This window comes from Megascapheus bottae, chromosome 5 (assembly GCF_031878675.1).
Source record: "Megascapheus bottae isolate mThoBot1 chromosome 5, mThoBot2.hap1, whole genome shotgun sequence".
Taxonomy (NCBI): domain Eukaryota; kingdom Metazoa; phylum Chordata; class Mammalia; order Rodentia; family Geomyidae; genus Megascapheus; species Megascapheus bottae.
The window spans coordinates 80,509,554-80,522,134 of NC_143513.1; the positions used below are offsets into that span (position 1 = coordinate 80,509,554).

The 12,581-nt window shown below is 40.5% G+C and overlaps 1 protein-coding gene across 1 annotated transcript in view; it reads left to right on the forward strand.

Moving 5' to 3' along the window:
• Cntnap2 (contactin associated protein 2) overlaps positions 1–12,581 on the forward strand; it is a 1,438,942-nt gene that overhangs the window by 1,265,494 nt on the left and 160,867 nt on the right. The window contains exon 15 of the mRNA XM_090332259.1: positions 11,122–11,249. Coding sequence (XP_090188385.1) covers positions 11,122–11,249 — 128 coding nt within the window. The remainder of the gene's footprint in view (positions 1–11,121; positions 11,250–12,581) is intronic.

A 12,581-nucleotide genomic window follows, 5' to 3' on the forward strand; every position in this document is an offset into this window, starting at 1 on the left:
AGGGGCACTGTGGATCAGATGGCAGAGTGCTAGCTTGAGCAAAAAGTGTCTGCGGACAGTGCCCAGGCCCTGAGTTCAAGCCCCGGGACTGGCAAAAAAAATAAAAAGATTACAAGTCACAATACAATGAAGACATTTACTCACTCATGTTCCTCACTGCACTATTTACCTCACCAAGATATGGAAACAACCCAGATACCCTACAAGGATAAATGGATTAAGAAAATATTATACACACACACACACACACACACACACAAAGTAAGTCAGGCTGATGTTTCTTTTCATATGTGGATTTCTATCTAAATAACAAACATTGAAAATATACAATCATGTGCCTATACAAACAAACATTTTAACCAAATTATGGTATCTGCAGGGGGAGATTTCTTTGGACAGGAAACTTACAGTTTAACCAAATTAATACCAGGAAGCTGAAGCCTGTGTGGTTGGGAGGGAGCTGGGAAACCCAGGACAGAGAGGAATGACAAATGAGGAGGAGAGAAGTGGGCAAACACAGTCATGAAATTGAGAACACATATGTGAGGATGCACTTGATGACTTGAGAGGCGGGGTGGGTTGGGGCTGCAGGGAAAACAATGGAAAAGGTGACTTGGATCAAGATGTATTATACATGCAACCTGACAGGTTGAACTGAAACCCCTTTGTACAATGCCTTAAAAGCAAATAATGAACGGCCAACTATCAGAGTTTTTTCCTACAGTAAGCATAGATTGGGTTTCTACCCCTTGTAAACTGGACCAAGTGGGCCCCACAGTCCAGGCTTTTCAGCTGTGTCCGTGCTGTCCAGTGTCCCTCCCTCAGTGACACCAAGCGAGCCCAGCTATCCCCGGAGGCGTCTAGATCAGTAGGAGAGGTTTCTTGGCACAGCAGTTTGTATCTAATATTGACGCCCCGCTACCATCACCATCACTCTCACAACAGTGAGTGCGGGTAACGCTGAAAACGTGAACCCACACCCCTGACCTACATCAGAGGGACTCAAGAGTCTAGCTGAGTTACATCAGTCTAGAACACTTGGATCTGGCCAAGGCAGTTGGAGGTTTTGATAATAGTCTCAACTTTCACAGTTCTGTAAGAAAGGGTGCATGATTGTGCTATGTAGATGAGTTACAGAACCTCTGAAATTAAGCCAAGTAGGGCGCCAGGAGCATGGCCTAGTGGTGGAGTGGTTGCCTAGCATTCACAAAGCCCTGGCTTTGATCCCTTGGTACCACATTCACAGAAAAGGCCAGATAAGGTGCTGTGGCTTAAGTGGTAGAGATTTAGCCCAGACCCTGAGTTCAAGCCCCAGGACAGGCACACACACAAAACAATTAAGCCAGCTAGAAACAACTTTTGAAGAATCCCACATGAGGGCCATCCACTCATGAGTGACAGGAGAGTTAAACTAAGTCTAAAGTACGGAAGAGTCTTCAGGGACCAGATACATATGCCATTACAATCTCTGCATTTGTTTGTTGTAAGAAGCACAGCTTCAACCCATTGAGAAAATTCACATTATTTACCTTGTATGTTAAAGACATACTGAGACAGTGTAAAAGAAGTTTTTCACATTGAGTGTTTCTGAAGCACTAACAGCTTCACATTAACTGCTAGGGAAATAGATGAATAGAAATGGCAAGAAGGTGGCACAGCAAGGACTCTCTCTTTGACAAGCAACCAATCTATGACAATGATTTACCAAAAATACATACCTAAACATCTCTTACTTAGGGAAAATATGAATGCAGTGGGCAAAGTAAAATATGAATAGTCCAATCTGGTCTTCAATTCAGTGAGACAAATTTTCTATAAAAATAAAAAGAATAATTTTCCTTATTAATTAAAAGTTATTTAGCAGAACTTGAAATGTAAATATCCATGTCTCAAATATATATTCAGAGTATTAAAGACTTGAACTATTTTTCCTTGCTCAGTTACTAAACATTCAAGTATCTAAAAGCAGGTATTTTTTTTATTCCTACTCTATTAACTCTCCAGAGTAAGGGTGATAAGTAGACAAGATAAAAACTCATCCTTATTATTCCAGGAAAACTGATAGGATCAGAAAGTCCAGTCCTAAAAAAATTCACACCAACTGTAACCGCATTCCATAAAACTAGATCCAACATTTGTGATGTTTCAAATCTGTTTAAACAATTACTACTATTGTTCTAACATTAAACACATTCACATACAAAAGTAGAGCATCATATTTCGATTAAAAATAGCCTACATTTGCAGATGACATGATTCTGTATTTAAAGAATCCTATAGACTCTACTCCCAAGCTCCTTGAGCTGATTCAAAACTTTGGAAGAGTAGCAGGCTATAAAATCAACCCTCAAAAATCAACTGCCTTCCTTTATGCCAACAGTGAGAGGAATGAGGCAATAATCAGGAAAGAAACTCCTTTCACAATAGCCTCAAAGAAAATAAAGTACCTAGGAATTAGCTTAACTAAGAATGTAAAGGACCTTTTTGACGAAAACTTTAAAACCCTAAAAAAGGAAATTAAAGCAGAACTAAGGAAATGGAAAAACCTCCCATGCTCCTGGATTGGAAGAATCAACATTGTGAAAATGACAATCTTGCCAAGAGCTATCTACAAATTCAATGCAATACCCATCAACATACCAATGTCATTCTTTAAAGAAATAGAAGAGGCAATCCAAAATTTCATATGGAATAATAAAAGACCCCGTATAGCAAAAACACTTCTTAGCAGAAAGAACAGCGCTGGAGGAATTTCAATTCCAAACTTTAGACTCTATTACAGAGCTATAATTCTCAAAACAGCTTGGTACTGGCACAGGAACAGGCCTGAAGACCAATGGAATAGAACTGAGGACCCAGATATTAAACCACAGACCTATGGCCACCTAATCTTTGACAAGGGAGCCAAAAAAATAGAATGGAAGAAAGACAGCCTCTTCAACAAGTTGTGCTGACAGAACTGGTTAAGCACCTGCAGAAAACTAAAGCTGGATCCTTCTTTGTCACCTTGCACTAGAATTAACGCCAAATGGATCAAAGACCTGGAGGTAAAAGCTGACACACTGAAAACTTTACAGGAAGGAATAGGAGATACACTAGGCCTCCTTGGCACAGGTCGAAACTTTCTTAATAAGGACCAAGAATCACAACAAATCAGAGAAAGGCTGGATAAGTGGGACTGCATGAAACTGCAGAGCTTTTGTATGGCAAAGGACATAGCTAGTAAACTAATCAGGAAGCCTACAGAGTGGGAGAAGATCTTCACCAACCAAACAACAGACAAAGGCCTCATATCTAAAATATATCAACAACTCAAAAAATTGAATCACTCCAAAACTAACCTCCAAAGTAACAACCATCCCATTAAAAAATGGGCCAAAGACTTAAAGAGAGTCTTCTCTGAAGAAGAAACAAAAATGGCCTATAGACACATGAAGAAATGCTCAACATCTCTGGTCATAAAAGAAATGCAAATCAAAACAACTCTAAGATTCCACCTCACTCCAGTTAGAATGGCCAGGATCAGGAAAATGAATGACAACAGATGCTGGAGGGGATGTGGCCAGGAGGGATCACTACTACACTGTTGGTGGGAGTGCAAACTCGTTCAACCACTATGGAAAGCAGTGTGGCAGTGCCTCAAAAGGCTAAACATAGAACTCCCCTATGACCCAGCAATTCCACTATTTGGCATTTACCCAACCATCCAGAAACAAGGACATACTAAACCCACTAGCACAAAGATGTTCATTGCAGCACTATTCACCATAGCAAAGATATGGAACCAACCTAGATGTCCCTCAGTTGATGAGTGCATCAACAAGTTGTGTTATTTGTACACAATGGAATTCTATGCTGCTGTCAGAAAGAATGACATTGCCCCATTTGTTAGGAAATGGAAAGACTTAGAAAAAATCATATTAAGTGAAGTAAGCCAGACTCAAGGGAACTTAGGCTCAATGGTTTCCCTCATTTGTCATAATCAGTAGAAACCTTGGGCTCTACTAGCAGAGATTTGCAATAGAGCAAAATCTTGATACATAAGGCCATAAAATGTGAAGCTAATTGAAAGGACCTCCAGGATATTGAAACAAAAGCCATATAATGAATGATTGTTGTCCTTAATGTACTATGTTGTCTCTCATCTCCTTTGCTGTCCCTTGGTTATCTCATATTGGTATAGTATCTCACTTTGTTATCTGATATATTGAATTTATTTGTATTTGGATATTTGAAATTTGATAGGGAAGGGGGGAAAACCAACACGGGTGGGGGGTGTGTGGGGGGGAAATGGGTACCAAGACATGTGAAAGGGTATCAATGTATGTGAATTAATGCACCTTCTATCTGGCAAATATCATGTAACCCTTTTACTAATTACAATAAAAAATTAAAAAATAAAAATAAAAAAAATAAAAATAGTCTACGTGAATTAACCAACTTGCATTTACATGGAGGTAGAATCTTAAAGATTCATCTTAAAGAGCTAAGTCTTCTGCCCTTTTTTCTATATCATACAAAATAACATATTAAGGTCCTAACTGAATATTACTTTGTAAAATAAAATCTCAAGTATAGAAAAAAGAGAACAGTTGATGTGTTTGATGAGCTCTCAAAGAACTAATTCAGTAAAGAAAGAGGAATGAGGGAGGCAAGAGGAGAGTTCTAGATGAATGATTAGAGAAAGGATCGCCACTGTAATGCAGTCATAATAGTCAATGTACAGATGTTAACGTGGAGCCTGGTAACTTGAGGAAATAGGTGAGATCTGAGAAGAATGGGAAGGGTGACTGATCAAAATCCACTGTATTTACAGACTGACGAGAAATCCCCTTGTACAACTGTTGAAAGACTTTTAGGTTTGGGGTTTTTGTTTTATTTGTTTTTTGTGGGGCCTGGGTGCTGTCCCTGAGCTCTTCAGCTACTGTCCTACCCTTGAGCCACAGCCCTACTTCCCCTTTTCTAGTGATTAATTGGAGATAAGTCTCTCAGTCTTTTGTGCCCGGGTTGGCTTTGAACTGAGATCCACAGATCTCAGCCTCCTGAGTAGCTAGGATTACAGGCATGAGTCACTGCACCCAGCTTAATGTGGTTTTATTTAATCACAAACCATATGAAGACAGCCACTTGTGTGTGTGTGTGTGTGTGTGTGTGTGTGTGTGTGTGTGTGCGCGCGCGCGCGTGCGCGCGCAGGTCCTAGGGCTTGAATTCAAAGCCTGGGCACTGTCCCTGAACTTTAGCACTCTACCACTAGAGCCATGGTTCCACTTCTGGCATTTTTTTTTTTTGATGGCTAATTGAAAGATAAGAATCTCATAGACTTTGCTGCTGGGACCAGAAGCCAGCCACTTTTAAGTGTCTGCTTGTCTTTATTTTATAAAGTTTCCAGAAACAATGCATCTGCCCTCAGGGAACTTGCAATCGAGAAAGGCAAATCAAGGAGAACGCTGCGCATAAAAATCTCAATATTATAAAAGCTTTCCACACATCTAGACTGAACAAATAATTGACTAATCTATTCCCACTGAAAAGAAGTAATTGAATCTGTAATTACTTTCCTTTCATAGGAGACATAGCCATGGATTCTAAGATCTAATTGTGATGGTTATTTCCTTAATGACTTTAATTGTATTGTTGGGATGACTGTCTGACAGCATGAGGAAGGGGCTCAGTTGTCAATGGTAACTGAAGACACCCTTAGAAACATTTAGAAAGTTCTGCTTTCCAGGGTATCAGATGGTTCTTTGGTTCATGTCACTTTCTGATAATCTGGCTGTGCTTCCAGAGTTCCTGTGTGAACACAGCCTTGAAAGAGCATTCCTACCATCTACTTCGTAAACAATCCTAGAAATGGAAGTGAGGGCAGGGGCCTCTTCTTCTTCAGGAATGGGCAATCCCCACTCCACCTACATCATCCTAGCCCCTGCATGGTCACCCCCGCCTCCCGCCATTCCAGGAGATTCCCCTCTGCCAGCATAATGTCCGCATGCATCAAGAACCTCAAGTCCCCCGGGCCCTTTGTCCTATCAAATGACCATATCACACTGAACAGCTATGGTGGTCCACATCTGTAATCCTAGCCATTCAGGAGGCTGAGATCTGAGGATCATGGTTTGAAGGCAGCCTGGACAGAAAAGTCCCTAGATTCTTACCTCCAGTTAAATACCCCAAAGCTGAAGTAAAGATGTGGCTCAAATGGTAACACACTAGCCTTGCATAAGAAAGCTCTCAGCACTCAGGCCATGAGTTCAAGCCCCACTAACAGCACACACACACACGCACACGCACACACACACACACACACACACACACACACACACACACACACTAATGGAATTACAGACTTTATTGGGTTTTGTTGTTGATTCTAGAATTAGATAGCTCATTTTCTTATTCAATGAAATAAAATGTGTAGAGCAATAGGTGAGCAGAGGAGCTTGACTTTGTAGGCAGAAAAGAGAATAAGACAGTAAAGGAAAGAAACAGTCTTTTCAAAGTTGCCATCCTTCCAGGATTAAAACACAAGACATTTCCTTACAAGAAAGAAGGAAGGAAAGAAAGAAAGGAGGAAGAGAGGGAGGGAAGAAAGGAGATAGGGAGGAAAGGAAGAGAAGGAAAACTATCCACTGTCCTAGTTCAGTATGACCTGGTTCAGGTTTCTTCAGATCCCCCATCCACACTTAATTGGCTGTAATGGTTGATGTAAAGTAGTTATCTCAGTGTGGTTTAAATTACTTTCCCTACGTATTAATAATTTCGAATATCCATTTGTTTATCTCACATTTCCAGATCGAGATCTTTGACTTCCTGAATTTGGTCAGAACTTTCTAGCACAGTTGCCTTGAAGGTCATGAATGGAAACATGTGACCATCCTGAGGGCATCCAAATTCTCCTAAAATCTTCCCAAAGAAACCCCTTTCTCTCTGTGACAGTTATGGGACAGATTCCTTATTCAACAACTTTCATAACATCTGATAGAAGAAGAGTTTCACAATAGTAGAAATCTCAGATGTTTATTTTTCTAGGAATTTGGGTTTTGTGATTTGACTTTTTTTTTTTACACTGAGCCAAGGGCAAGACTCAAATGCCTAGAGGCTTGTTTGCTTTCTCAGCAAGAGAGAAGAAAGGCAGAGGCAGACAATCGCCAAGAAAACACTACTGAAGCTGCACATAGCCTATGAATCAGAGAAGCAAGTGTTACTTTAGTAACGGTGGCAGATGGGGCAAGAGTCTGAATTCACTGCTTATTTGAAATGCATGATAGGATCTTTCAAATATCCAAGTCCAGATATAATTAGCTTATGATGATAACATGATAAATAGTTCCTGAATATCTCCCTACATTAGATTAATCCCCTTCTCTAGGATCATAACTTCCAACATGCTTTGCATGTAAAACAGCAAAGCATACAGTGTCCTACGATGGACAGCTCATGGGTATTTCTGAGGAGCTCCATACTGGGTTTTGAAGTCACCTTAGAAACTGGGTGCTTGTCGATAATGTTACCACCACTCCATGAATGTGAAGTACCACTCTTCCTGAGTTGCAGGTGCATCTGTCTCCACCTGTAAATTTGACTTCTAAAGTAATATTTTTCTAGTTGTCTCAGGTGAACACTTTGTTTTCTGGCTTGGTAAGGAATGTCATAGTGTCAGACAACAAGCTGACCTGCACTCTGTAAAAGCTTTGCTATACTACTTAAAATGGTGGTTGATTTGGGCAGTGGGTATTTCCAGGGGCCAGTGTTAAGTAAAACAGATACCTCTGAGCATATGATATACATGTAACTTCAACATTTCAGACTAACTATAAGCATTTTTCTTCTTTCATCTACTATTAATATATATGAATTGTACCAAATAAAGGATTTAATTCCAACATTTCCATATATGTGTGTAATGTGCGATTGTTTTCACCCCATCTATTATTCGTTCTTGTTTTCTCTTCTTTTACCCCTTCACATTCCTATTTACCCCCCTTTTGATTATCTTTTCTGGCACTGAGGCTTGAACTCAGGGCCTTGACCTCTTGCTTAGCTTTTATGTCTGCTCAAAGGTAGGGCCTTACTACTTTAGCCACACTTCTACTTCAGGCTTTTTGCTGATTAGTTGTAAATAAAGACTTTAGTACCTGGGCGGGCTTTAAACCCAGATCCTCAGATCTCAACCTCTGAGCATCCAGGAGTCCTCTTTGGCTTTCATGACTTTTTGTTTCCCTGTATCTATAAAAAAAAAATGAACAGATTTTTATGAACATAATGGTATTGGGAGTGCTTAGTCTTTTCCTTTTTTTAATAGAAAGTCCTAGAACAGGATCTTGATAATCCAGATTTAAATTTAGGCTATCAAATTTGGCTCAACTATATATGTGATAGTGACCGAAATAGATTCTCTAATTCTCATTCTTGCTGTCAGTAAGACAGACATAAAATTGTACATGAATAATGAAAGTGCTAATAAGATGTGTCTTGTAAACATTATTTTTTGCTGTTGATGGTTTGCTATTTTAAGATCAGCATATGATGAAGTCCAGGCTGATAAAGAACCTTCAGACATCCTCTTTAAGATTCTTGAGAATCTAGCGAGCCTGTAAACTTCTATCGTCTTTGATGTGAACTTATTTCTCTTACAAAATAATTAAACACCTAAAAGGTTCAGAGCCGTGCTAAAAGCCTGTATTTATAGGATTATTTTAAAGATTTAAAAACCACATTTCTAAGATCTTAAAGTATATAGATGTGATATTTCCTATATGGTTACTTACCTACCACTTTGAGCAATAAAGTGGCATATGATTGGAAGAGTAACAAACTTTTGTTTCTTAAAATACTCTTATCTTGATCCAGGATTGATTATAAGGCAGTGACTTTGCTATTCATGGTAAATGAACCAGGTACTAAGGACTCAAAGCATCCTGAATCCTCCGACACTGCTTGTGGACATGTAACTGGGTACAAAATCTTGGGGAAAACTGCTTGAAACTATCCACTAAAGCCAAACACAGTTTAGAGCCCAGCATTCCCGACTTGGTGGTAAAAGCCTCGCATAAGGGAGTGGTGATATGTGAGACCTTTATACACTTGATCATAGAATCTTTATTCACAATAGCTACACACTAAAGACAACCCAAATGACAACAGGGCCATGTCATTGGTCATTATGTACTGATACTTTAAAAAAAATTAAAGCTAGCACAACCTTTTTTTCAAATACCTGAAGTATATGAATATATTGAATTAAATGATAATTACCTTTAGTGATACTTACAACAAGTAGGGGGGAAATGGTATTCTAGGGTGTTGAAGATGTATGAATAAACCACCACCTGGGGCTTATACTTGTATAAAAATTCATTGAGGAAAAAAAAATTCATTGAGGGCTGGGAGCATGGACTAGTGGTAGAGTGTTTGCCTAGCATGCATGAAGTGCTGTGCTCGATTCCTTGGTACCACATACACAGAAAAGGCTGGAAGTGGTGCTATGGCTCAAATGGTAAAGCACTACTTTTGAAAGCCCAAGGACAGTGCCCAGGCCCTGAGTTCAAGCCCCAAGACTGGCAAAAATATTCACTGAACCCTTTAGATTTTAATGATCATCATTCATTTCATTACAGCATTCCATGGAGACCCTCACCTCACACTCATAGATCTTGCATTTATAAAACTACCCATGCTAGCTAACAGATGCCGGAGCTTTGATTTAGCAATGACAATGCACTTCATGTAATAGCCACTCTTTCTACATAATAAATACCTATTACACCAAAGCTTACACATGACTACTAGCAAGCAACTGAAAAGGGTGAATCAAAAAGTTAATTATAATTAAATCTAAGTGTTCACTGATACCTCAAGCAAATCGATGTATGCATTGTTTTTCCCCCATTTTTCTATGTGTATTCTAGTCCCTATTCTTTGCCCCCTCGACATTGGAGACTTGAGTTAGATAACCTTTGCACACCATAACTGAGAACCTCCGCTCAATCCACTTCTAAAGGAAAACGGATGAATGAGTTCGAATGCGAGTTAACAAACTATTTTTTTCAAGTTCGAGGGCCACATCATTTCTGCTATAAATACTCCTCTCTGCATTGTAACATGCAGCCCTAAAAAATATGTTTAAAACATGGCTGTATTTCAGTACAACTGTACAAGAATGCCAGCAATGAATTTCATATCAACTGCATGTCATCAAAGGTTAGCTTTTTTTTTTTATTTCCCCAACCAAAAGACATAAAAAAATCAATCATATGGGCTTTATGTCTCCCACCCATCCAGCTGCCTAAGAAAGGGGCTTCCCTGCTGGCCACCATAGCAGGAAATGAGGCGAGGGGGGGGGGTAGGGGGTAGGGGGGGTTAGGTGATGTTCTACTAAGGCAAAACTGACATGAATTCAAAGCTACCACAAAGCATATAACTCACCCAGAGCCCAGGTTTCTGTGCTCTTAGCCATACTTTGTAATTAGCTTTATTCTATTCCTTCATTTATGGGGTTGGGAGACTTGAAACAAGATAGATATAGGTTAAAGAGTATGAAGTCTGGAAGGAAAACCAAACTGGGCTTGAATCCCAGCTCCACTCCTCATTCTAGATAGAAGTCAGTACTTACTGAGCACTTATTTATGTTGGAAATTTCCCTAAACTGTTTTAAGAAGGGATCAGGAAATAGAAGCTGGCTGTGGTTTAACTGACACACAGCAAGGAACAAAACCCCTGAAGGAGGGGTTTCAAGCAATTAAGGAGACATAGGTGTTTGCATGCAGTTGTTTGTTTGTTTTCCATCTATTATTCAGATGATTTTTTTCATCTATTATTCGATGGTTTTGTCTGTTACCTCTGTGTGTGCATTTGGCGTTTGGAGCCTATGCTTTGGTTACGCTGAACCTAAAATAGTACGGCATGTATTGGTTATGGATTCAGGAAATCTTATTGTCTGTTGTGTTTCTGAAGAGGGATATGACAGAGTTGCTTCTAAGCCACACGTGGTGAGATCCCGGAGAAGGGGCGTGGACACTCCATTTCTGAAGTTACTGAAATGGCATCAGTGGTATGAGAATGATCAGAAAATGCTGGGTTTGGACGAGGCCTCATTGCCCTTTTCTATCTTTCCCTCTGATGCAGGAGGAAGGATGCTGGCTTCTTAACGTACAAAGATCACCTGCCAGTGAGCCAGGTGGTGGTTGGAGACACAGACCGGCAAGGCTCAGAAGCCAAACTGAGTGTGGGTCCCCTGCGCTGCCAAGGAGACAGTAAGTTTGGCCTACAGCTGTGGCTTGCACTTTCTTCTCTGATTGGAACAATGTGTGAAGAGATGTAAGGAGCAGATCAGATTGGCACTGGTTTCTCTTGTAGAAATGGCACACTGTGACCCAAGCAGACAGAGTCCAGTGGAGAGCTAGGTAGACTTTATTCCTGCAAGAGGGCAGTGAGCCCCAACTCTCTGAACCAGGAGCCAAGATTCAAACACAAAATGTGGCCATCCGTCTTCCTTGTGCGTTCCTGTGTCACCAGTTTTGACTACCTAGGTTTATGCTAATATAAATAGCCATGCTAATAGCATCCACGCACCAGTCAACAGCTGGGATTCCACTGAGTGCTGCCTCTAATGCCATTAGCGTGACTATTTATATCGCCATAAACTGTGTTTTATGGCGATATAAATAGTAGCATTATGGTTTAATGTATCATTGTAAACTTGGATTATGGCCATATAAAGTTGAACATTATTGCTATCAACTTCATCATCATCAAAGCTTGATGGTCCCTTAAAAGCCAAAGATGGGTTTCCAATAACTGCTTCTTTGCTTGTAGGTGTTGGCAACCACAGAGAGCCACTGGGGGCAGCCAGGGTGGACAGGGGAGGGGAGGGAGGGAGGAGTGATGGCCCCACCTAATTAAGGGCACCATTAGGATTTTATGTTGTCTGGGGCCCCTCGGGGATGGAAGCAGTGAGAGGTGGCCGTGGGGATTCTGCAATGAGCATCTTAGGCCTCGTTTCTCCCCTCTCCCTTCTGCACGGGTGACTCAGGCAACTCTTCTGGGAGTTCTGTGCTTCCTGTGCTTGTTTGTCAGGCGTTGGGAGACCTAGATTTCCACTCCCTGAATAACTGGCTCTCCCAGAGACCTCAGGCAAGCCTCTCCATTTTCTTCTCTGTGGGACTGAGAACGCCCCATGAGTCACAGTGCCTCCCCCCTGGGAACTCATAAAGACTTTTAGGGCTTGGATTTGAATGTCTCCTAGAAAAGCATTGTGTGAGATGGAATCTTTTTACTACTTCTGTAAATCAAGGGAGAATTTGACCAACTTGATAAGTAACTGCAGCAGCCCAAAGAGTTGCCCCCAGCCAAGTAATCATGCATGCTAACTGTTTACAAATTGAATAAATTGAGGCTGTCTGCAATGAAGGAACAAAATACAGAAGAAAGGTGGGGTTTGTACAGATTTCCTTTCCGACAGTGGGAGGATGAAAACACCACCTGTAAAACTGATCAAAGGATATCAGCCATGCATTTATTGAATAGTAATACTCCATCTTTCCCATCAGCAGCAACCTTAATCCTAACTGCTTCGGAAAGAATAT